Raw genomic sequence first — 22,062 nt, forward strand, 5'->3', positions numbered from 1 at the left:
GCTAGAAAGTGTTGTTTTATTTGTTTTTAAAGCAACAATTTACAGTCTAAGGTGACACCAAGAAGTTTAGTCTCTACACTTGACATGTTTTACAATAGAGAAGTTTTCATTAAATAACAGCCTCTGTTCTATTGGATAGATAGCCATGATATGGCAGAGGACGTAAAGCCATAACACATATGTTTTGTCAATAACAGATTATGGTCAATATTATCAAAGGCTGCACTGAAGTCTAACAATACAGCTCCCACAATCTTCTTATTATCAATTTCTTTCAGCCAATAATCAATCATTTGTGTCAGTGCAGTACATGCCCTTCTCTATAAGCATGCTGAAAGTACTGTATGTCGTTAGTTTATTCACAGAGAAATAGCATTGTATCCGGTCAAACACCATTGTCTCCAGAAGTTTGCTAAGAGCCGTCAGTAAAGCTGATTGGTCGGCTGTTAGAACAAGTAAAGGGCACTTTACCATTCTTGGGTAGTGGAATGACTTTAGCTTCACTCCAGGTCTGAGGACAATCACTTTTCTCCAGGCTCAAATGAAAGATATGACAAACAGGAGTGGCAATATTGTCTGCTACCATCCTCAGTAGCTTTCCATTTAAGTTGTCAATATGAGGTGGTTTCTCATTATTGATGAACAACAATTTCCCCACCCTTCCCACACTTACTTTACATAATTCAAAATTGCAATGTTTTTCTTTCCTCATTAGGTATTTTATTCATGATTATCATGGCTCACAGATTATTGTAGGCATTTAATTTCTAAATTTGTCCACTTTGCCAATGAAATAGTCATTAAAATAATTGCCAATATCAGCCATTTTTTTAATGAATGAGCCTTCAATGAAATATGGAGTTGAATTAGTCTTTCTGCCCATAATTTCATTTAAAGTATTCCAACGATTTTTTTCAATCATACTTTATATTATTATTATTTTAGTTCCACAGTTTCTTCTTCTTTTTTGTTCAGATTAGTCCCTTCATTTCTCAATTTGCAGTAAGTCAGCCAATCAGATGTGCAGCCAGATTTATTAGCCACTCCTTTTGCTTAATCTCTCACAACCATAGTTTTCCAATGCCTCATCAATCCATGGAGCCTTAACATTTTTAACAGTCAGTTTCTTAATGTATTTCAATAAATGCATCAAGTACAGCATCAAGTGCTCCTCATTTCACATCAGACAAACACATATTCTTCAACATAGGAATTGTTATGAAATGTTATGTATGATCTCTTATACACTATTTTAGGCCAGCATTTGGAACTTTGCCTTTTCTGGATTTAGCCACTATAAATTATGGTCCCTACAGCCAATGGGTGTGGATACAGCTTTAGAGCAAAGTACTACAGTATTAGTAAAAATGTGATCAATACACATAGATGACATGGTTCCTGTAGTGTTTGTAAACATCCTGGTCGGGTAATAACCTGAACCAGAATACAGGCACTGGTTACAGTGAGAAGCTTCCTCTTGAGCGGACAGGTTGATGAAAATGTGTCTATATTTAGGTCGCCCAGAAAATAGAGCTCTATGTTAACATCACATAGATTGTTAAGCATTTCAAACATATTATCCAGATATTGACTGTTAGCACTAGGTAGCCTATTGCAACACTCACAATAATAGGCTTGAGATGAGGCAGGTGAACCTACAACCACAGCACGTCAACAACATTTGACATGAGATCCTCTCCAAGCTTTACAGGAATATGGCTCTGAATATACAGTATATAGCAACACCTCCCCCATAGGCATTCCTGTCTCGTCTATATATGTTATATCCCTGTCTTGCTACTACTGTATCATCAAAGGAATTATCTAAGTGAGTCTCAGAGATGGTCAATATATGAATGTTCTCTGATGTACACAAGTTATTGACTTCATTAACCTTATTTCTAAGGCTACATATGAAGAATTTCATTTATAATGCTATATATCCATTTTCAGAAATGTTGCTGAATTGGCTTTTATTGATTAAAGAAATTTTGAATGAAAGACATGTATTTGTTTAAAATCTTTCACGTGATGGTTTCATTTCAGAGAGACAAATAAACATGTTTTTTTTGCTAAATGTTATATATCTGCCTCCCTCTCAGATAAATAAGTAGTATTGCTGTTTTACACAGTAGTATTGCTTAAAAAAAAATATATTTCACCTTTATTTAACCAGGTAGGCCAGTACAACTGCGACCTGGCCAAGATAAAGCAAAGCAGTGCGACAAAAACACCACAGAGTTACACATGGGATAAACAAACGTACAGTCAATAACACAATATAAAAATGTGTAAGGAGGTAAGGCAATAAATAGGCCAATAGTGGCGAAGTAATTACAATTTAGCAATTTCCACTGGAGTGATATATGTGCAGATGAGGATGTGCAAATAGAAATACTGGTGTGCAAAAGAGCAGAAAACAAAAACAAATATGGGGATGAGGTAGGTAGTTGGTTGGATGGACTATTTACAGATGGGCTGTGTACAGCTGCAGCGATCGGTAAGCTGCTCTGACAGGTGACGCTTAAAGTTAGTGAGGGAGATATAAGTCTCCAACATCAGTGATTTTTGCAATTTGTTTCAGTCATTGGCAGCAGAGAACTGGAAGGAAAGGTGGCCAAATTAGGTGTTGACCTTGGGGAGGACCAGTGAAATACTACGGGTGGGTGTTACGGGTGGGTGTTGCTTCGGTGACCAGTGAGCTGAGATAAGGCGGAGCTTAACCTAGCAAAGACCTATAGACGAATGTGTAGCAAGGACCAGCCAACGAGAGCATACAGGTCGCAGTGGTGGATAGTATATGGGGCTTTGGTGACAAAACGGATGGCACTGTGATAGACTGCATCCACTTTGCTGAGTAGAGTGTTGGAGGCTATTTTGTAAATGTCATCGCCAATGTCAAGGATCGGTAATTAAAAACATAAAAAAATGTATGTACAAATTATGTACAAATTATGCATTTGTGATATCAATATAAAACATCATAAAAAAATCAATACAACAATGTGAGATCTGTATGTAAAACATTTACATTTGACATTTTAGTCATTTAGCAGATGCTCTTATCCAGAGTGACTTACAGTAAGTGCATTCATCTTAAGATAGCTAGGTGAGACAACAACATATCATAGTCAAACATTCCATTCCAGTGAAGCTATGGATATACTGTATAGCGTTTTGTTAAAAAAAAAAAAATCTAAAATCTATGAATAAAATTTCTGAAAACAGTAATATTTTACACACACATGAAGATACCCATAAGCATAGCTACAGAGGAAGATGTTTTGGGGGTGGGGCGCACACATTTTAATTGTTTTGTCCGTGCTACAGATGGCTGTCTTGACTAGTAGGCCCAGTGCACAAATTTTTGTGGAAATAAAAAAATCAATATTATAATGTTTTTATTATTCAGGGGGTGCTGCAGTACCCACAACACCACTATGCCCATAAGCAATCATTTCTGATGAAAAAACACAAACATGAAAAATTGGTGGATATAGTGTTTTGGAAATAAACTTTTCATATATCAATATGGGCTATCTTTAGCCCTTTTCTGGGAAGCTTACCAGAGATAATAATATTGAATAAAGCAAGACAAGTGTGTGTGTGTGTGTGTGTGTGTGTGTGTGTGTGTGTGTGTGTGTGATGCAGGGCTGGAGTTGGTCTCTCACCCCTTCCAGGCTTTTGGGTGGGTGGGTGGGTGGACAATGAGCCTGTTGTAGCGGATGTCCCCACGCTCTCTGGCAGCCTTCATGACTGGGATCAGTTATTTTCACCTCTGGCGCATAGCTTCAGAGAAGTCCTCATTGAGGAAGATGTTGGTTCCTCTCAGGTTCTTGACTCTCTCTAGAATGGCCACCTTGTTCTGGAACTTCAGGAACTTTACCACTATTGACCTGGGTCTGTCACCTGGGCTGCTCAACCAACGTTAACCATTTTTGCATGAGCTAGGCTATCCAGAGAAAGTAAACTTGGCCCATGAGGATATTTTAACGTGGGGAGTGGGAACATAAGCTCTGCGCATGGACAAATTAGAACATTTTAGCACCACACAAATAAGGGACAGTTCCGGGCTCCACTTACTCTCATTGTGTGTGTGTTCTGACAGTCTTATGTCTGCCTCGCCGCTCACAGAATGGAATTCACAACACAATGCAAACCAACAAGCTCCTGGGTTATTTAGAAGTGTATTATGTGGATTTAAAAAGTTTCCAACTTACAATGTAATTGTTCTGAACCGCGAGCCGACCCACGGGTGGAAAGAATGTTTACATTCTACCCGGCAGCTGATTCTATTGCTGCTCACCCGCGAGGAACCGTGGGTATCCGACCCAATGCAGGACTCTAATGTGTGCTGGCTACATTGGTGCAATGACACGTATCACATTAAAACAATGACTTTATAACTAGCTGCAGTGGTGTGTGTTACCCTCACATCCCTATCCCTCCCTGGTGCACAGGCACTAACTTTGACTGACATTCAAATGAACGCGGTGTTTGCCATGCAAACAGCTCAGATAGGCAGTGTCTGAGATAGATCTGTCGTCAGAGGCTATTGAGCATATGATGAATACAACAATAACCAGCCCGGGGTCCCAAATGACTGAGCAGTGTTCTCTCAAAGACTTCTGTGCTAACAGCGTTAACTCTGAACAGTTCAGTTCGGGTGGATGGGGGTGGCATAGGACAAGCAGTTGTTTATCATGCCAATCTCCAATGTAGACTGATTGGTGCTGCACCCATGAGCGAACAACATATCTCCAACAGCTCTGCATGACAAAGACATTATGCATAAATGGGAAAGGAAAGGGAAAGGGGGATACCTGAATGCACTCAACTGAAATGTGTCTTCCGCATTTAACCCAACCCCTCTGAATCAGAGAGGTGTGGGGGGCTGCCATAATCGACATCCATGTCTTTGGAACAGTGGAATGGTTATGAGATGTAAGCCAACAGCATGATCAGTCACCCTAGATACATGTCTTTAGAGTGAAGGATGCAGAGGAAGGGGACAATCCACCCAGTATACTCACATTCTGCAGCTGCAGGCCCGTGTTAGGCCTCAGGCCGGGTTTGGACTCCAAGGCAGAGGCATTGGCGCTGTAGTTCTTCAGGCTGCGGCTCTCTTTCAAGTGGGCCTGGAGTTTTTCCCTGCGTCTCCTGAGGGGGAGTACATGCGCATGGCATGTTAACTAAACCACAGCATTGCCTTGACCTTTAACCCTTAGACCCCACTCTGTACCTCTCTACCCCTAGTTGTTGTAGCGAGGAAGTGTATACTGAGGGGCTCTGATGGAGCTGATATGTTCATGTGCTCTAACTCCATTTTAGATTAATTCCAAATGGCTCTAGATCATGGTTTGATCCGATTATCTTGTTGTCAGACTGCTCACTCACTCACATCGTTGTATTACAGACCCTATGAAATTACAATGCATTTATCACAGGGCTGTCTGCTCCTTATACCCTGAATGACAGTTTTCCAACACAGTTTGATCCAGCATTCTGGATGAATATATAAAGGATATACATTATAGACAGGTGCTTTCAGGCGTAAACAGAATGTACAACATGCGTACAAAAGTAATGTGTGTAGGGCCCATAACGATACAATAAAACAAACTGCCAAGAGCTATCCTAATGCAAAAAAGTATGCAAATGTATTAAATGGAAATAAATAAAAAAAATGCATCTTCATATTTATTATCTCCAGCACCACCTCAACATCAACATATGTGAAAATGCCGCATTTCTAGGTTTTGTATTAAAAAAGATGGAGGAAGATAAGTGTTTCCAAGACATCATCAACCATTAGTAGGCAATTCCTTCTCATAATTGGTTAAAATCACAATGCACACTGATGATGTCGTTTGAAACACTTATCTTTTTTTCCCACAAAACACAGAAACACGCCATTTTCACATACAGTGTATGTTGATGTTGGAGTGGTGCTGGAGATGATGAATATGAAGTTTAACATTTTCCCTTTAATGTTATTTGGAGGGATACAACTGTGAATCCATATTCTTACAGTAGGCTAGAGGTGTAGGATCTTAATTTGACCAGTTTCTCACAGCAGGAATATTATCCTGCAGCAAAAGGAAATGTGAATCATTGTGTGGATTTTAATTAATGATTGCTACATTCTTTTGTTCGAAATTTTTAAGTGGAAATTGCAAACTTTTGAAGAATTTTTATTAAGCCTTGAATGCACTAGAAGTTAGACATTTCCTGCATCAACAGGGTGATAAAATGAAGATCCTTCACCTGTATTTGACACGGAGTGTCAGCTGAAACTAGATCAATAGCCAATTGCCTGTGGTGTGTTCTATTGGTTTAGGTGTAGGAACTGAACTGAGATCAGATCCTCTGGGTGATCATGTCCACTCACTTGTTCCGACAGTAGAGAGCCATACAGAGCGTGCCCAGAACACTTATCCCCACGGCGATGCAGGTGATTGACAGCACTTGTCTCTTGTACACCTCCTTGCTCTCTGTTGAAATGAAGAGAAGCGGAAGAGCTGACATTGACGGAGGAACAAAGAGCAAAAATAGGAAAATCCAAGGACTGGGAAAGAAGTTAGTGTCCACAGAGACGCTCCCATAACCAACGTTAAACAGAGAAATCTCCAAGGAGACGACCACAGAAAATAAAACATTGCCCTTAACTCACTGTAATAATAATGTTCATGTCTCATTTTCACATGCCATTTGTAAAACCAAACAACCCCCCAGTTAGTCTTAACAACACTGTCATATCATCAGCCCCATTGGATGCAAAGCCTTGTCATAGATGCTAGTTGTAATGCAGCCGTGTCTGAAAACAGAAGATAAGAGTTATAGTTGTAATGGTCACCATTAAGGGTGACAAATGGCAGCTGTCTCTTTTCATATGAAAAAGTAAATCATAGTTGCCTTCAAAGGAATTAATAGGCAATCAATCAGATTATATTTGGTACAGCAGACCTTGAGGAGAACCACCACACAAATCCCCACAAAATAGGGGAAAATTGTATCCATGCAACAGACAAATGGTTAAATCATTTTGACCAATATGGTGTACATGGGTTGAATGACAAAAAAGTTTGATATCCACATGTCTAACATGATTATGAGGCAAGGCAATGAGGAATATTGTACATACATGTATTGCAATTTCTATTTAAAATCAGTATTTATGGAAGTGTTGGTCCCATCTTCCAAAATGTTCTACCCAGGTAGCCCTATAGTCTTATGCTGTCTGGGCCAAAAAGAACAGGAGAGCCCCAGGCTTTTGTAGCCAACTGTAGAACACACCAAACATGGCCTAGTAATTCATTCATTTACTTGATCTTATCAAAATCAATATTGAAGCCAAAACACTTGAGAGCTGGGCTAATTAACCTCCCTCCCTCCCACCAGTAGTTTCAAGGGGCAGTATTTCTGTTTTGATGTATCTAATCAGCCTGAGTCATCACATAACCTTGTTTACTGTAATTATGAGAAGAGAGGAACCTTGTGGGAGACGTAGGAAAGTGGCACTTGCAATCCCATGACAGCTAACCCTGCATGTCACTCCCAGTGATGCCTCGCATGCTACAAAACAACCTCACTGTTAATAGAATACCACAGTATGATTCATAATACCCATAAAACCTAGCGTTCAAACAAGGAAATGGTTCCAATCATTTCCCAACATTCATTATTCCCATATAGGATTTTAGAAACACTTAAAATAAGGGCTGTGTTTCGTGTAGGCTTACTCTGGCGTGATGTTTTGATAACCGTGTAAATATCTCTAGGACAAGGTGTCTTTATCAATATATTAACCTGCATTTATGAAAAATGAAATGCTAATTAGCTGATAATGTGGCTATTATAAATAACTACAAATGCCATGATGATATGGACGAGACTGCCGAATCGAGGCAAAGGTAAGAATCTCTGGATTAACTATCCAATGTCAGCAAAGTGTAGCAATTAATAAAATGGCTAAATGTCTTTAAATGGACAATTCTGTGAACTTTCTTGTGCAAGTTTTAAATTGACACAATACGTGTAAGCAAAGGTGTCAGCTAGAGATGATGTGCAGGAGCTTGCAGGGATTTGTAGTTTTGCATGATGGCTACTTTGATGCAAATTTTCGAATATGAGAGTAAATAGAGCCAAATATATTGATAAGTCACCTTGTCTGAGAGATTTACATGGTTGTCAAAACGTCACGCCAGGGTAAACCTACATGAAACACAGACCTTATTTGAAGTGTTTCTAAAATCCCCCCTGGGAAACATGAATGGTGAAAAACGTTTGGAACCATTTTCCTGTTTGAACGCTAGGTTTTATGGGTATTATAACACCTCCACTGTGGTGCTGTATGGAATATTTTAGTCCATACAGCTGAATCTTCTGTGCCCACAACCTCCCTGCAGAGTACCATGATGATACACTAATGGGAAAAGATTTTACTCTGTTCCTCTGATGCACGTCATAAATGCTGTATACAAGCCCCGTTTGGAGGTAATTAACAATGTGTTGTCAAGGTCAAGGGCGGCCTACAGTACATGAAGTTGTAGCCACAGTAAACGAATCCCTGTGCTCTGGTTCACTGATTCAGAATCAGCTCTGGTTCTGAATAAATCATATGACCTAAATTACAAATATGATGTGTATTTGTAAGGGTACAAGGTCAGATATTTTTTCTTTCCTTTTGAAATAACAAATGAGTCATGTGGTTTAACAGGACCATTGTAGAACCATGCAGCAATGATTACATTACGCAAGAGTGACAAGAAGTACATGTGATATAGTCACCTTCCTAATAATGAGTTGCACCCCCTCTTGCCCTCAGAACAGCCTCAATTCGTCAGGGCACGGACTCTACAAGGTGTCGAAAGCGTTCCACAGGGATGCTGGCCCTTGTTGACTCCAATGAATCTGCACATTCTCACTGCATAAACGTTGCAGATTAGGACCAGTGCGCGGAGGAGTGCTTGTGTCTGTGTCTGTGTCAGTGTCTTTGTCCTCAACTTGCAGTGGGCAGCTAAGTTTGCTGTCACTCAGTCAGAATGCCCATTAGCGTTTCATATTGTTTCCCTACACTCACCCCACTTGTTAGATATTATGCACATTGATAGTTTGATCGCAAACGTTCTCATCATGTGATTTATCATAGTAGCGTGCAGCAGCATTCTAAATGATTAGACCGATAACGTGAGGAAAAGCGATTGGACGAAATTATAAACTGAGTCAACGGAGAAATACAGCTTCCCTCTATCCAATTAGAGCAGCAGGATCAACGTACAGCCAGCTCTTTACAGATAGGCAAACTAGCCAGTTGAGTTATTTAGACTACACACATGAGTAACTCAAAGACAGGACAGTATGGCTTATAAACTCTGTGACTGACTGACATGAGATAGAGGGTTGCTGGCATCCGGAAAAAAACGATTCTGATCACGGATAATTGCAAAAAATAATCCGTTCGTAATCGCCCATATCCGTAATAATAGTTGTTTTGTCCGACAGTCCGATAGTTGTTTTGTACTTGGCACACCCCAAATGGAAACTGTTGTGTGAAAAACCCAGCAGCTTTGCAGTTCTTGACACACTCAAACCGGTGCACCTGGCACCTACAACAAAACCCAGTTCAAAGGCACTTAAATATTTTGTCTTGCCGGTTCACCCTCTGAATGGCACAATCCATGTCTCAATTGTCTCAAGGATTAAGAATCCTTCTTTAACCTGCCTCTTCCCCTTTATCTACACTGATTGAAGTGGATTTAACCAGTGACATCAATAAGGGATCACAGCTTTCACCTGATCAGTCTATGTCATGGAAAGAGCAGGCGTTCCCAATGATTTGTTCACTCAGTGTATATATACATGAAAGTGTGTGGAAAACTGCTCTTCGAAAATCTCATTCCAAAATCATGGGCATTAATATGGAGTTGGTCTCCCCTTTGCTGCAACAACAGCCTCCATTCATCTGGAAAGGCTTTCCACTCGAAGTTGGAACGTTGCTGCGGGGACTTCCTTCCATTCAGCCACAAGAGCATTAGTGAGGTCGGGCACTGATGTTGGCAGATTAGGCCTGGCTCACATTCGGCATTCCAATTCATCCCAAAGGTGTTCGATGGGGTTGAGATCAGGGCTCTGTGCTGGCCAGTCAAGTTCTTCTACACCAATCTTGACAAACCATTTCTGTATGGACCTCACTTTGTGCATGGGGGCAATGTCATGCTGAAACAGGAAAGGGCCTTCCCCAAACTGCTGCCACAAAGTTGGAAGCACAGAATCATCTAGAAAGCCATTGTGTGTTGTAGTGTTAAGATTTCCGTTCACTGGAACTAAGGAGCCTGAATCATGAAAAAAATAATTATTCCTCATCCACCAAACTTTACAGTTGGCACTATGCATTGGAGCAGGTAGTGTTCTCCTGGCATCAGCCAAACACAGATTTGTCCGTCGGACTGCCAGATGGAGAAGCGTGATTCATCATGCCAGAGAACGCATTTCCCCTGCTCTAGAGTACAATGGAGGCGAGCTTTACACCGCTAGCATGTGGTAGGGTGCATCCTGAAAACTCTGATTCTGTTATACGATACATAACATTATTATAATATGAATATTTTACTTTTCCTCTGTGGTTGATATCATATCATATATGATTAGGAAATTTCAGGTACCCATACTTTCTGCTGAAACTAATCACAAAGCCTAAGCCCTTTAATCACATAGCTTAGGCCTATATGTTTGGAAATAAATCAATATGAGAGAAACATATTACAACATTGATATTACAAACATTATTCTACTAATAACATGCAACTATGCTGGAATAAACATGTAGCTAACAACTATAAATACTTCCTTAAGTAGGGGCATGAATATGAACGGTAGTATTTGTATCTGTGTCAATTCTCTCCACTGTGTCTAACACCCTTCCCTATGACTGTGAAACAGTGATGTGTTTCACACATGGAAATAAGAGAGAAACCCAAAGCAGTTTAATCACAGAGCCCCTGCTGTTCCTAGTTCCAGTTGACAGACAGCAAACTTCTCCCCCTTGCCATTAAAGGACTTGAGACAACAGGAAGAACAGAAAAGCTAACACATGCCGACATGTGTAAGCACTCACATCATTGCCACTCCATTGTTTCTTTGACCTGGGTGCATGAACAGAACTGTCCAGAAGTCATTGCTATATACTGTATGTTTTCCACTCAGTGAAGCCTCCTGTGGTCATGACGTGTCCGTTAAACAGGGATGGGGACTTTGGCTTTTTGATGGTATCAACTCCTCCTTCTTGTAGATAACTTTCTTTAACTGGATAATGACAGAGGAGACTGACATTTCACTCTCACTCCATGAGTCACATCAAAGAATCCAACCCCACTCAACACACACACACACACACACACACACACACACACACACACACACACACACACACACACACACACACACACACAGATTCTCTTTGCGGAGAGCATTTGACTTGCAAGTCCAGTTTGAGTGATTGTAATCAAAGTTACAATAGCAGAGCTGTAGGAGCCAGGTTATCTCTCCTTGTCCCCTGTGTTCATTTTGAACCTGTGCCTCAGAGGGCAACATGACATTTCCTTCACAGTTATCATTTTGAGCCCCATACACATGGCAGGGATCAAGCAAACAAACAAACCAAGCAAACAGAGTAAAAGGCACAATGAAGCAATCTGTCACTTCTTCACTCCTTGTCACTGCCAGTTGGAATCCGTGACTCACAGTGGATGCAGGTAGCAGTCTGCTGAGGGAATGGCCTCCATTGGCATGCAAATGATTTTTATTGCCCAACAAAATCAAAGATTATTACATTCCCCACCGACTGAGGGCCTGGAGTAGCAAACCTCCTTTACCTGTATGTAAGATCTCTCTCTTCCTCTCTCTCCTCCTTCTACTCCCACTACCCATCTCCTTCTGTTTCTCACTCCTGTTTCTCTGCATTCCTTTGTTTCTGTCCCATCGTCTGGATCTTTCCTCATTCTAGCTTTTCTATCTCTCAATTCTATTCAAAAGGCTTTATTGGCATGGCAAATATATGTTTACATTGCCAAGGCAAGTGGAATAGATCATAAACAAAAGTGAAATAAACAATAAAAAATGAACAGTAAACAAACGGATAGAGACATTTAAAATCTCTCTCTCTCTCTCTCTCTCTCTCTCTCTCTCTCTCTCTCCTCTCTCTCTCTCTCTCCCTCTCTCTCTCTCTCTCTCTCTCTCCTTCTCTCTCTCTCTCTCTTTCTGCCTCTCTCTCTCTCTCTCTCTCTTACTGCAATCTCTCCATCCCCCTCCATCTCTCTGGCTCTTCTGGTAAAATGCTGTTTGTGGTTGATTTCACAGGGTTTACCCAAAGGAATTAGAGAGCTGTCTGATGGTCCTGCCTCAGGTGAACTGCATAACATTGAAGTGGACTAAATTAGAGAGGAAAATTCTAACGAAGCTCTACCAGATTAGAACATTTTGTTCTTTGCTGATTAACACTGGTCGGTGATCCTTATTGAACAAGGACACCACATATGAGACAATCAGCACAAAAACTAAAAACACTTTCTTTAATGCAGTCACACATATTTTTCACATTCTGTTACATTATAGCCTAATTCTAAAATGGATTAAATCAATTTCCCTTCATCAATGTACACACAATACCACATCATGACAAAGCAAAAAACAACAACAGTTTTTAGATATTTATTAAAAATAAAAAATGTATTTACATCAGTATTCAGACCCTTTGCTATGAGACCTGAAATTGAGCTCAGGTACACCTCGTTTCCATTGATCATCCTTGAGATGTTTCTACAACTTGACTGGAGCCCACCTGTGGTAAATTCTGTTAATTGGACATGATTTGGAAAGGCACACACCTGTCTATATAAGTTCCCACAGCTGACAGTGCATGTCAGAGCAAAAAACCAAGCCACGAGGTCGAAGGAATAGTCCGAGGAACTTCGAGACAGGATTTCATAGTGGCACAGAGCTGGGGAAGGGTACAAAAAAATCCTCAGGGTTGAAGGTCACCAAGAACATAGTGGTATCCATCATTTTTAAATGAAAGAAGTTTGGAGCCACCAAGACTCCCAAAAGCTACAGAAGTGCCTTGGTCAAGGAGGTGACCAAGAGCCCGATGGTCACTCTGATAGAGCACCGGAGTACCTCTGTGGAGATGGGAGAACCTTCCAGAAGGACAACCATCTCTACAGCACTCCACCGATCAGGCCTTTTCTAGTAGTGGCCAGATGGAAGCCACTCCTCAGTAAAAGGCATATGACACCCCGCTTGGAGTTTGCCAAAAGGCACCTAAAGGCCTCTAAGACCATGAGTAACAAGATTCTCTGGTCTGATGAAACCAAGGTTGAACTCTCTGGCCTGAATGCCAAGCGTCACGTCTGCAGGAAACCTGGCGGTGGTAGCATCATGCTGTGGGGATGTTTTTAAGCGGCAGGGACTAGGAGACTAGTCAGGATCGAGCGAAATATGAACGGAGCAAAGAACAGAGAGATCCTTGATGAAAACCTGCTCCAGAGTGCTCAGGACTTCAGACTGGGGTGAACGTTAATCTTCCAAAAGGACAACGACCCTAAGCACACAACCAAGACAACGCAGGAGTGGCTTCGGGACAAGTCTCTGAATGGGTTTAAGTGGCCCAGCCAGAGCCCGGAATTGAACCCAATCGAACATCTCTGCAGAGACCTGAACATAGCTTTGCAGCGATGCTCCCCATTCAACCTGACAGAGCTTGAAAGGATCTGCAGAGAAGAGTGGGAGATACACCCCAAATACAGGTGTGCAAGCTTGTAGCGTCATACCTAAGAAAACTCAAGGCTGTAATTGCTGCCAAAGGTGCCTGAAAAAGTACTGGGTAAAGGGTCTGAATACTTATGTAAATGTGATATTTCAGTTTTTATTTTTAATACATTTGCAAAAATGTCTAAATGCCTGTTTTTGCTTGGTCATTATAGGGAATTGTGTGTAGATTGATAAAAGAAAAAACTACTTAATCCATTTTAGAATAAGCCTTGTCATGACGTTGACCTCTAGCCCCCCCCCCCCCCCCCCCCCCCATAAATACCTTTCTCCCTTTCCTCTCTCTTGACTCTACAGAAGGACTAATGAAAGCCTTTGTTAAATGTTTTGTCTGGGAACATCAAAAGGTGGGGGGAAAGGAACCATATTTCGGTAATCCAACCAGTTGAAAATATGCATTGGTACTTAATATTCATTAATATTGGATATGATGCCAGATCAGTTGGCGTCTGAGACATTCTTACTAATGATAGGATGACATAAACTGTATCTTGGAAAGTCTACACATTATAGTTACAAGATTCACATGGAATTGTTGTGCAATTTAAATGTTTAAATATGAAACTATTTGTGAAAAAATGAAATATAATTTTAGCTTCCAAAGGAGAAAATTGGGTTTTCATAAGATAAAATCTCTGCTCACTCAGTGGCCCTGCCCATGTGAAGAGACATTGGTTATAAACTATGAAACACACCCTTCTCTCCCCTCTTATATAAAGCCCTTGATGAAAATGTAACTGTGTGTGTTCCGAGGACGAGAGGACGACGGTCCCCACGTTGAAAGGGCTCAGATAATAACCTAACACAATTTGCATAACATTTTAACGTGAAGATGACGATCAACACGCCGAAAGGATGGATTTTGACTATACCAGCCAGAATATAGCATGAGCTAAAAGTATGGCAACTTGGTATGAACTTTGAACTCTTATTCACTCCAGAAGGGATACCTCCTAGCCATTGAGTTAGCAGCGGCCGCTGTAAACGTGGGCTAGGAAAGGATGGACGACGTATCCAGTCTATCACACAACAATGATACTACAACGTATCCAGTTTACCACCAGAGACACTCTTCAAAGGACAAGGAAGATCTCTGTTGGGCAACACGGCCTTCCATCTACAACCAACCTATTGAAGCACAGCTCAGAGTAAATATTTATTGCATTTTCCTTTTCCAAATGGGTGGTTATTTAAAATGCATAAGATTCTGTATTTACGATAGCATAGCTTCTCCCTTTGTTCTTCAGTCCTCCCGCTCTTTCATTAAAGCCCAACCCCCTTTCTTTGTGTAATCAGCCGTCATACAGGTTCCATCCCCAGGGACGTTTTCTTGTAGGACATAATTAGTAATCAATGTATGATCCATTCTGTGTATATGTAATGCTGTGTGATTATTTAGGTATTTAGTAAATAAATAATTAAACCAAAGTTTGTATTGCTGATTCAACTTGTTAGCCAGGGTTCGTGAAGATAACCAAGAATTTACAACTTTCAGATGAGACCAAAAACAAGGTGACGATTAAATATTGACTGCTATTGATTACTCGGTCTTTAAGAGTTTATTCGGAAGATAACAGCTCTATAAACATTATTTCGAGGTGCCCCGACGTTCTAGTTAATTATTTACCTGATTAGCTTAGTCAGGTGATATTAATTACAGAGAAATTATTTTATAGAATAGCATGTCATATCACTTAATCCGGCATAGCCAAAGACACGACAGCCTATAAAGTAACTAAATGTGGAAAAAGTCAAAAAGTCTGAATACTTTCCAAACGCATTGTAAATAGCTGCCAGATACATGCTCCCCTCTTAAGAAGGACATGGGCAAAATGAAATGTTGCTGCTGTCTCATTTCCCCCCCTTTTATTTAGGGAGGGGGGGGGGTTGTGATCAGCTTTAATATTGCTGGTAGATTGTTGCTTTCATCATTGTAATTGTCTGCATCATTTCCAAAACCCATTTATATATATTTTGAAAAGATAAATATCTATAACTAGAAGCTGTTTTTCAGTGTCTCGGTCCCAGCTTTGATGCATCTGTACTGACCTCGCCTTCTGGATGATGGCGGAGTGAACAGGCAGTGGCTCGGGTGGTTGTTCTCCTTGATGATCTATTTGGCCTTCCTGTGACATCGGGTGGTGTAGGGGTCCTGGAGGGCAGGTAATTTGCCCCCGGTGATGCATTGTTCAGACCTCACTACCCTCTGGAGAGCCTTATGGTTGTGGGCGAGCAGTTGCCGTACCAGGCGGTGATACAGCCCGACAGGATGCTCTCGATTGTGCATCTGTAAAAGTTATTGAGTGTTTTGGTGACAAGCCAAATTTCTTCATTACCCTGAGGTTGAGTAGGCGCTGTTGCGCCTTCTTCACCACGCTGTTTGTGTGGGTGGACCATTTCAGTTTGTCCGTGATGTGTATGCAGAGGACCTTAAAACTTAAAACTCCCTCTGCTGTTTCCTGAAGTCCACAATCATCTCCTTTGTTTTTTTGCCGTTTATTGTGAGGTTATTTTCCTGACACCACATTCCGAGGGCCCTCACCTCCTCCCTGTAGGCCGTCTCGTCATTGTTGGTAATCAAGCCTACCACTGTAGTGTCGTCTGCAAACTTGATGATTGAGTTGGAGGCGTGCATGGCCACGCAGTCATGGGTGAACAGGGAGTAAAAGAGAGGGCTGAGAACGCAACTTCAAACTCATGTCTTGGCTTTTACTCTGACATGCACTGTCAACTGTGGGACCTTATATAGACAGATGTGTGCCTTTTCAAATTATATCCAATCAATTGAATTTACCACAGGTGGACTCCAATGAAGTTCTATAAACATCTCAAGGACGATCAATGGAAACAGGATATACCTGAGCTCAATTTCAAGTCACATAGCAAATGGTCTTAATACTTATGTAATTAAGATATTTGCAAACATTTCTAAAAGCCTGTTTTTCTTTGTCATTATTGGTTATTGTGTGTAGATTGATGAGGATATTTAAAAAAAAATATATTTTTTTATTGGAATAAGACTGGAATGTAACAACATGTGGAAAAGGAAAGCAGTCTGAATACTGCACTGTATATACACTGATATAGATGTTATGGTTCATCCATACTTCGTTGGGCAGATACCTCTATTTCCCAGGTATCTATGGTCTTCTGAGTACACCAGCTGTGTTTATATGAAGGAGAGTCATTAACAATGTCTCACAGTACAATGTCATTAACTACAGCTCTTTTGCCCATGATTTACACCAATGCCAAATGGAGAAAGGCTGGCAGAATGGGGATGTGCTCTCCCGTCAAGACCCCACAGACACACGTACAGGCAGTGCCAGTGTGCAAGGATGCTGTTAGTTACCGTGCCAACAGTATTAAATCTCCCTCACTGTCTCCTGCCTCTCTGTTCACTGCTGTTTCCAAGGAGACTGGAACATTAGTATTCTAAGGGGGAACTTCAGAGCGAGAGAGGGAGAGGGAGAGGGAGAGGGAGAGGGAGAGGGAGAGGTGAAGGGGAGTTGCCATAGCCCTCTGTGTGAAGGACTTTGAGAAAATTGCTCTCCTCTAAATTGCATTACATACATTATGGGATGGTGAAAAGTTCTCATCGAAACAAACAAAATGTATAGTTATGTATAAAATAGAAATATGATGTATAATTAAAAAGGTGAAATACAAACAAACGTGAAAGATATGCAAGTCATATAGTTACGGTTCATAAACATTACGAACGTAGTGGGAGCACAACTTGATTTCAGAACACATGACTCATAGCAGTGTAAAAAAGGAAGAAGCTTTCTTACCCATAAACTCAATGCCCAAGTGATCTGCTGTTCCAGTGAGGAGAGGAGAGAAGACATGGACAACAGGGGAGGGAGGGAGAGAGAGAAAGCTATTAGAAACAGTTGCACGTTAGCATCCTGCCACAGCATAAAGTAGCATTGTCTATGACTTGTTGTTTTATGTAAGGAAGATCCAATAGCTCCCTGTATTCACGTCACATAGCGTCAGTAGACACATGCTCTGGGCATAATCCAAGCTGACACAGAGTAGACTGCACCCATAGACTCCGTGACTTATTTCCCATGCTCGAAAAACGCACCATGAATTACACGATTTCTAGTGTATATTACACTCTGTGAAAGATATCAGTGGGTAGTGAGACATCCCGGCAGAAGACTTTTGCCTACATCTCAGTTTACAAAAAGTGGAAGATTGTTTCTGCAGTTTTGACTGTGGAGCTTAGTTGACCCACAATTTTGTTGCCATGTATACAGTTGTGTTGTGTAAATGGTTCCCTGAGAATCCATGCAGCACAAACGTACTATTTACATTTATAAGGAAAATATGAACATTTTATTGTAATTGTAATGTACATTTTAGTCTGTGTGTCATATAGTTTGAACTATGGTGGAAAAATCGTCATCACTTAGGACAGTGGGGGGTAGCCCCAGAGAAACATATTGGTATACATGAATAAGTGGCTGAAACACTCCTAACACCAATGGCTTTGCCGCAGTGGAGATGTTATCTATCTCCTGAGCGTACTGTCAGAGGTAAGATTAATTACGCTGCATAGTGGAATACCAAGGGGTCTGGGAGATCTGAGCTTAATCTCATCATTTTAAAGAGCGATGTCATTGCATCATTTCTCAGTCAGCGGCCCTGAGACCTCAGCCTCCCTTCTAGAGATCTCCCTTCAATACACAGTGATATGGAGAGTAACGCAACAGAATGAGTATTCTAGGAAAACGCTGTTGATGTATTGTACCTGTGAATAGAGAGAAAAGGAAAGCTGTACTCCAGGCCTACCTGGATATGCTGTACTTTATATATATTTTTATTATAGTTATTCATGATGCCTTTCATCTTCAGATTAATTTTGAAAATAACAAATGTGTACAGCAACATCTATCTAAATCCAGAGGTGTGGCAGTAAGGCAACATCACAGCATAAAAGAGCATCACTAATTATAACGAGACAAGCTATTTAATATTGACAGCACAACCAGATGGCGTCCTGGTGCCGTTCACCCAGTTGGAACTGAACTCAGATCTGTAGAACATATTGTACCAATCTAAACCTAAAAATGGAACTCCTGTGTCTCATTGGTGCACTGCAACAGTGTGGGAAGGCCATAATATAAGAGTGATCCCACACATAGAATAGCAACACAAAGAAAAATAAAATCTATATTTTTCACTGGAGAGTCGTTGGCAGAACAAAAGTTCAATTTGTTATTCAGCTGGAGGTGACATTTGCGAATGCCATCTCCCCTGTACCAGTGTGGGCTGGCCGACGCAGAGCCCTAGGTAGAACAATATGGCAGTGTGTACATAGGTCAGGGGAGGCTGCTGAGGAAAGTACGACTCATAATAATGTCTGGAACGGAATAAATGGAATGGTATAGAACTCATGGAAACCATGTGTTTGATACCATTCTATTCACTCCATTCCAGCCATTATTATGAGCCGTCCTCCCCTCAGCAGCCTCCTCTGACATAGGTGGCTGCTCCCTGATGTATCTGTGTGATTGTGGCCAGACGGAGAGGCAGGTGCAGCCAGTGGGGTACCTGTGACCTGCCGGTCATCCTACTTCCCTTCCACCCCACACCTCCCTGAAGAACACTCACCATGCCAACATAGCCCATCCACCTGTCTGCAGGTAAATGCGTAAAGAGGCAAAAACTACTAAAATAGCCCAGAAAAGACCACAAAAAAATGCAGACTCCCTAAAGCTGCTCTCCCTGGAAAAAGCCCCTCGTGTCGGTTGGCTGACATGTTGTTGGTTTGCTGACATGTTGTCCCACGATGCATCTGCCGTTGCCTCGTTATTCATGGTATTGCCTCCACACCCACCAAGGTATGAAAGGTAGTTGGTTAAGGCTATTCTGGAGCCTTATGTGAGACTTTGTGAGTCTTTGTGAGTTTGTGGTGAAAGAATGCTGACGCAAATACCAGTATAGAGAGAAAGAAAAACATCCAGAAGTCACCAGTCTCTTTGAATATGCAGTTCACTCTAACTGATGACTATAATTGTCCTTCTATGTCAATGGTTTCAATACAAAGTCAGTCATTCTAACTGCAAGGCTTTTGTAAAGGCATTCTAAGTTCTTCACCTGAACTGTAGTAAAAAAAAGGGGAAAAAAGACCTTCTCAGAGACTACACTTCTGGTTGGCTGACATGTTGTCCCATGATCATGTCACTGCCTCCTCACACACCCAGGTATCCAGACAAGCCTGTCAAGGCCAAGCCTTTGTGAGTCCCCCAGTGGTAAAAGAATGCTGCCATACTGTACATACAAAGAAAATTACATTTTTCAGCAGTAACTTACCAGTTTCTTTGAATTGGCAATTCACTGTAACTATTGACTTTAATCGTCATCTAATGCAGGGCTTTTCAAAACTCTCCTCAGTGACTCCCAGCCATTCTATGCATTTGAACAATTTCAGAGCTAGCACAATGTATTCAACATAGCCTTAGAATAGGTGAATCAGGTGAGCTAGTTCAGGGATAACACAAAACTGTGAAATATCTGGGGTACCTGAGGAGATAGAAAATCTCTGTCTACCTGCAAGACCTGTGTAAAGGTGTTCAAAGTTTGGAGCTGTAGTTAAGAATAGGGGAACAAACAAAAATACCATCTCTTAGACTACATACTGTAGGTAACTGTGAATTACTGTGGTGCCCTGTACTGATAGCTGAGACTCCATGGTTATTTCAACAACTGTACTTGATCATTCCGGAAGCTGACCCTCAGTTGCTGTTGGTGAGAGAAGTGAACTGCTACTGTCACAACTACTCTGGTTGAGATATCAGGTGAGGCATTGCCCTTGTCTGGCTACCCAAACTCCTTCCTCCGGTCAAACGCTATGCCACGCCCACGGACGTTAGTTTGTTCTCCGCAAGGAGTCTAGATCTGAGGACATTTCCAACGATTTTTAGAATGGAAATTCATTCTAGACCGTCTTATTAGTCCCAGAAACCGATGGGTTGGGCAAGAGACAGAACACACGTGGGTAAAGTGGCGTTTTAGAACATTTCTCATTCCTCATTCCTCAAACTTCATTTTCAAAGTGTGCTGTTCCTGAGAAGTTGTGTTTTACCTTTGAGAGGTCAAAACATTTTCTGGCTGTCAGTTAAACAGTTTTTCTAAGTTTATAATGGTGCAATAAGCGAGGGAAAACTCCAGCCCTGACTCTCTTATTGTGTGTGACACCATGAATTACTGTATCAATGTGCTGAGGGATCGCATCATGTTCAGAGTTTGAGAATACAAATAGTACTGGTATATCGCTTTGGAAATAAAACAGAATATGACATTATTTATTTCCAATTTAAGTGTTCTCATTTCTTTTTGTGCAAAAATCAATGTCTTGACGGATAGCCACCTCCTATGAGCTGAAGAGATTTGAATTGATACGTGATCGGTTTATGGTGTGCCTCTCTGAGGTACAGTATAGTAAAAAATGATCTTCCGAGATTAAAGATGGATAGAAAAGATAAAAGATACACACTGGCTTTGACTCTTTCTCTTTTACACACACATATCCATTCTCTCACTCTGTCACTGTTTCTGTCTCCATGGACACTCAGCCATTTTGCCGGCCGTTAAGGCTAGCTGTCCTTCAGTGTTGTGACGCCTGGAGGCTAGCATGTCCTTGGATTCAGCCCTCTCTGTCTCCCTCTCTTTCCCTGTTGTGTCTGGAGGTGTTGCTATGGGAACCAGGTCCACCTGAGACATCTTGTCCTGCGAGAGACTGTCTGATGCCCGTTCCCCAATTCATAAATAAGGCAAACCCTGAACCAGGCTTTGAGCTCTACAGTATGTACTGTACAGTGTGTCCAAATCCTTTGAAACTTCAGTCACATTTTGGCCCAGGTGTGTAGGCAATTCAAAGTACTGTGAGTCTAGAGTTAGTTTCTGGTGAGTTTTAAGATGAAGTCTATGACCATGAGAGCCACAACCACCGTCCACAAACACACTCTCTTCCGAAACCCTCATCCATTTGAAAACTAACAAAATGGCAGCCCTAATCATCTTATTTTCCCAGTGTAACAGCCGCATTTCCCCTCAGGTTAATGGTTAAATGGTCCTGTGTTAAAGGATGTGAGTGAGTCAGGAGAAGAATCTGCAGTTTCATAGCTAATCTCATGCTATTACACATTTTGCCATGAGGCTGAGAGAAAATGTTTCTGTTTTAACACTTATTTCCTGCAATTCTACACATATTGTCATTGGGCA

General features: G+C 41.2%; 1 protein-coding gene across 2 annotated transcripts in view; it reads right to left on the bottom strand.

The window, feature by feature from the left end:
- Positions 1-22,062, bottom strand: part of LOC110529998 (pro-neuregulin-3, membrane-bound isoform-like) — a 384,443-nt gene that overhangs the window by 23,404 nt on the left and 338,977 nt on the right. The window contains exons 4-6 of one of the 2 annotated variants that reach the window (XM_036986111.1): positions 17,619-17,642; positions 6,392-6,494; positions 5,034-5,160 (exon numbers count right to left, since the gene is read on the bottom strand). In XM_036986111.1, coding sequence (XP_036842006.1) covers positions 5,034-5,160; positions 6,392-6,494; positions 17,619-17,642 — 254 coding nt within the window. Of the gene's footprint in view, positions 1-5,033; positions 5,161-6,391; positions 6,495-17,618; positions 17,646-22,062 lie in introns of both variants that reach the window. The other variant, XM_036986107.1, reaches the window with a different exon arrangement.

The sequence above is a fragment of the Oncorhynchus mykiss genome, chromosome 1 (genome assembly GCF_013265735.2).
Source record: "Oncorhynchus mykiss isolate Arlee chromosome 1, USDA_OmykA_1.1, whole genome shotgun sequence".
NCBI classification, from domain to species: domain Eukaryota; kingdom Metazoa; phylum Chordata; class Actinopteri; order Salmoniformes; family Salmonidae; genus Oncorhynchus; species Oncorhynchus mykiss.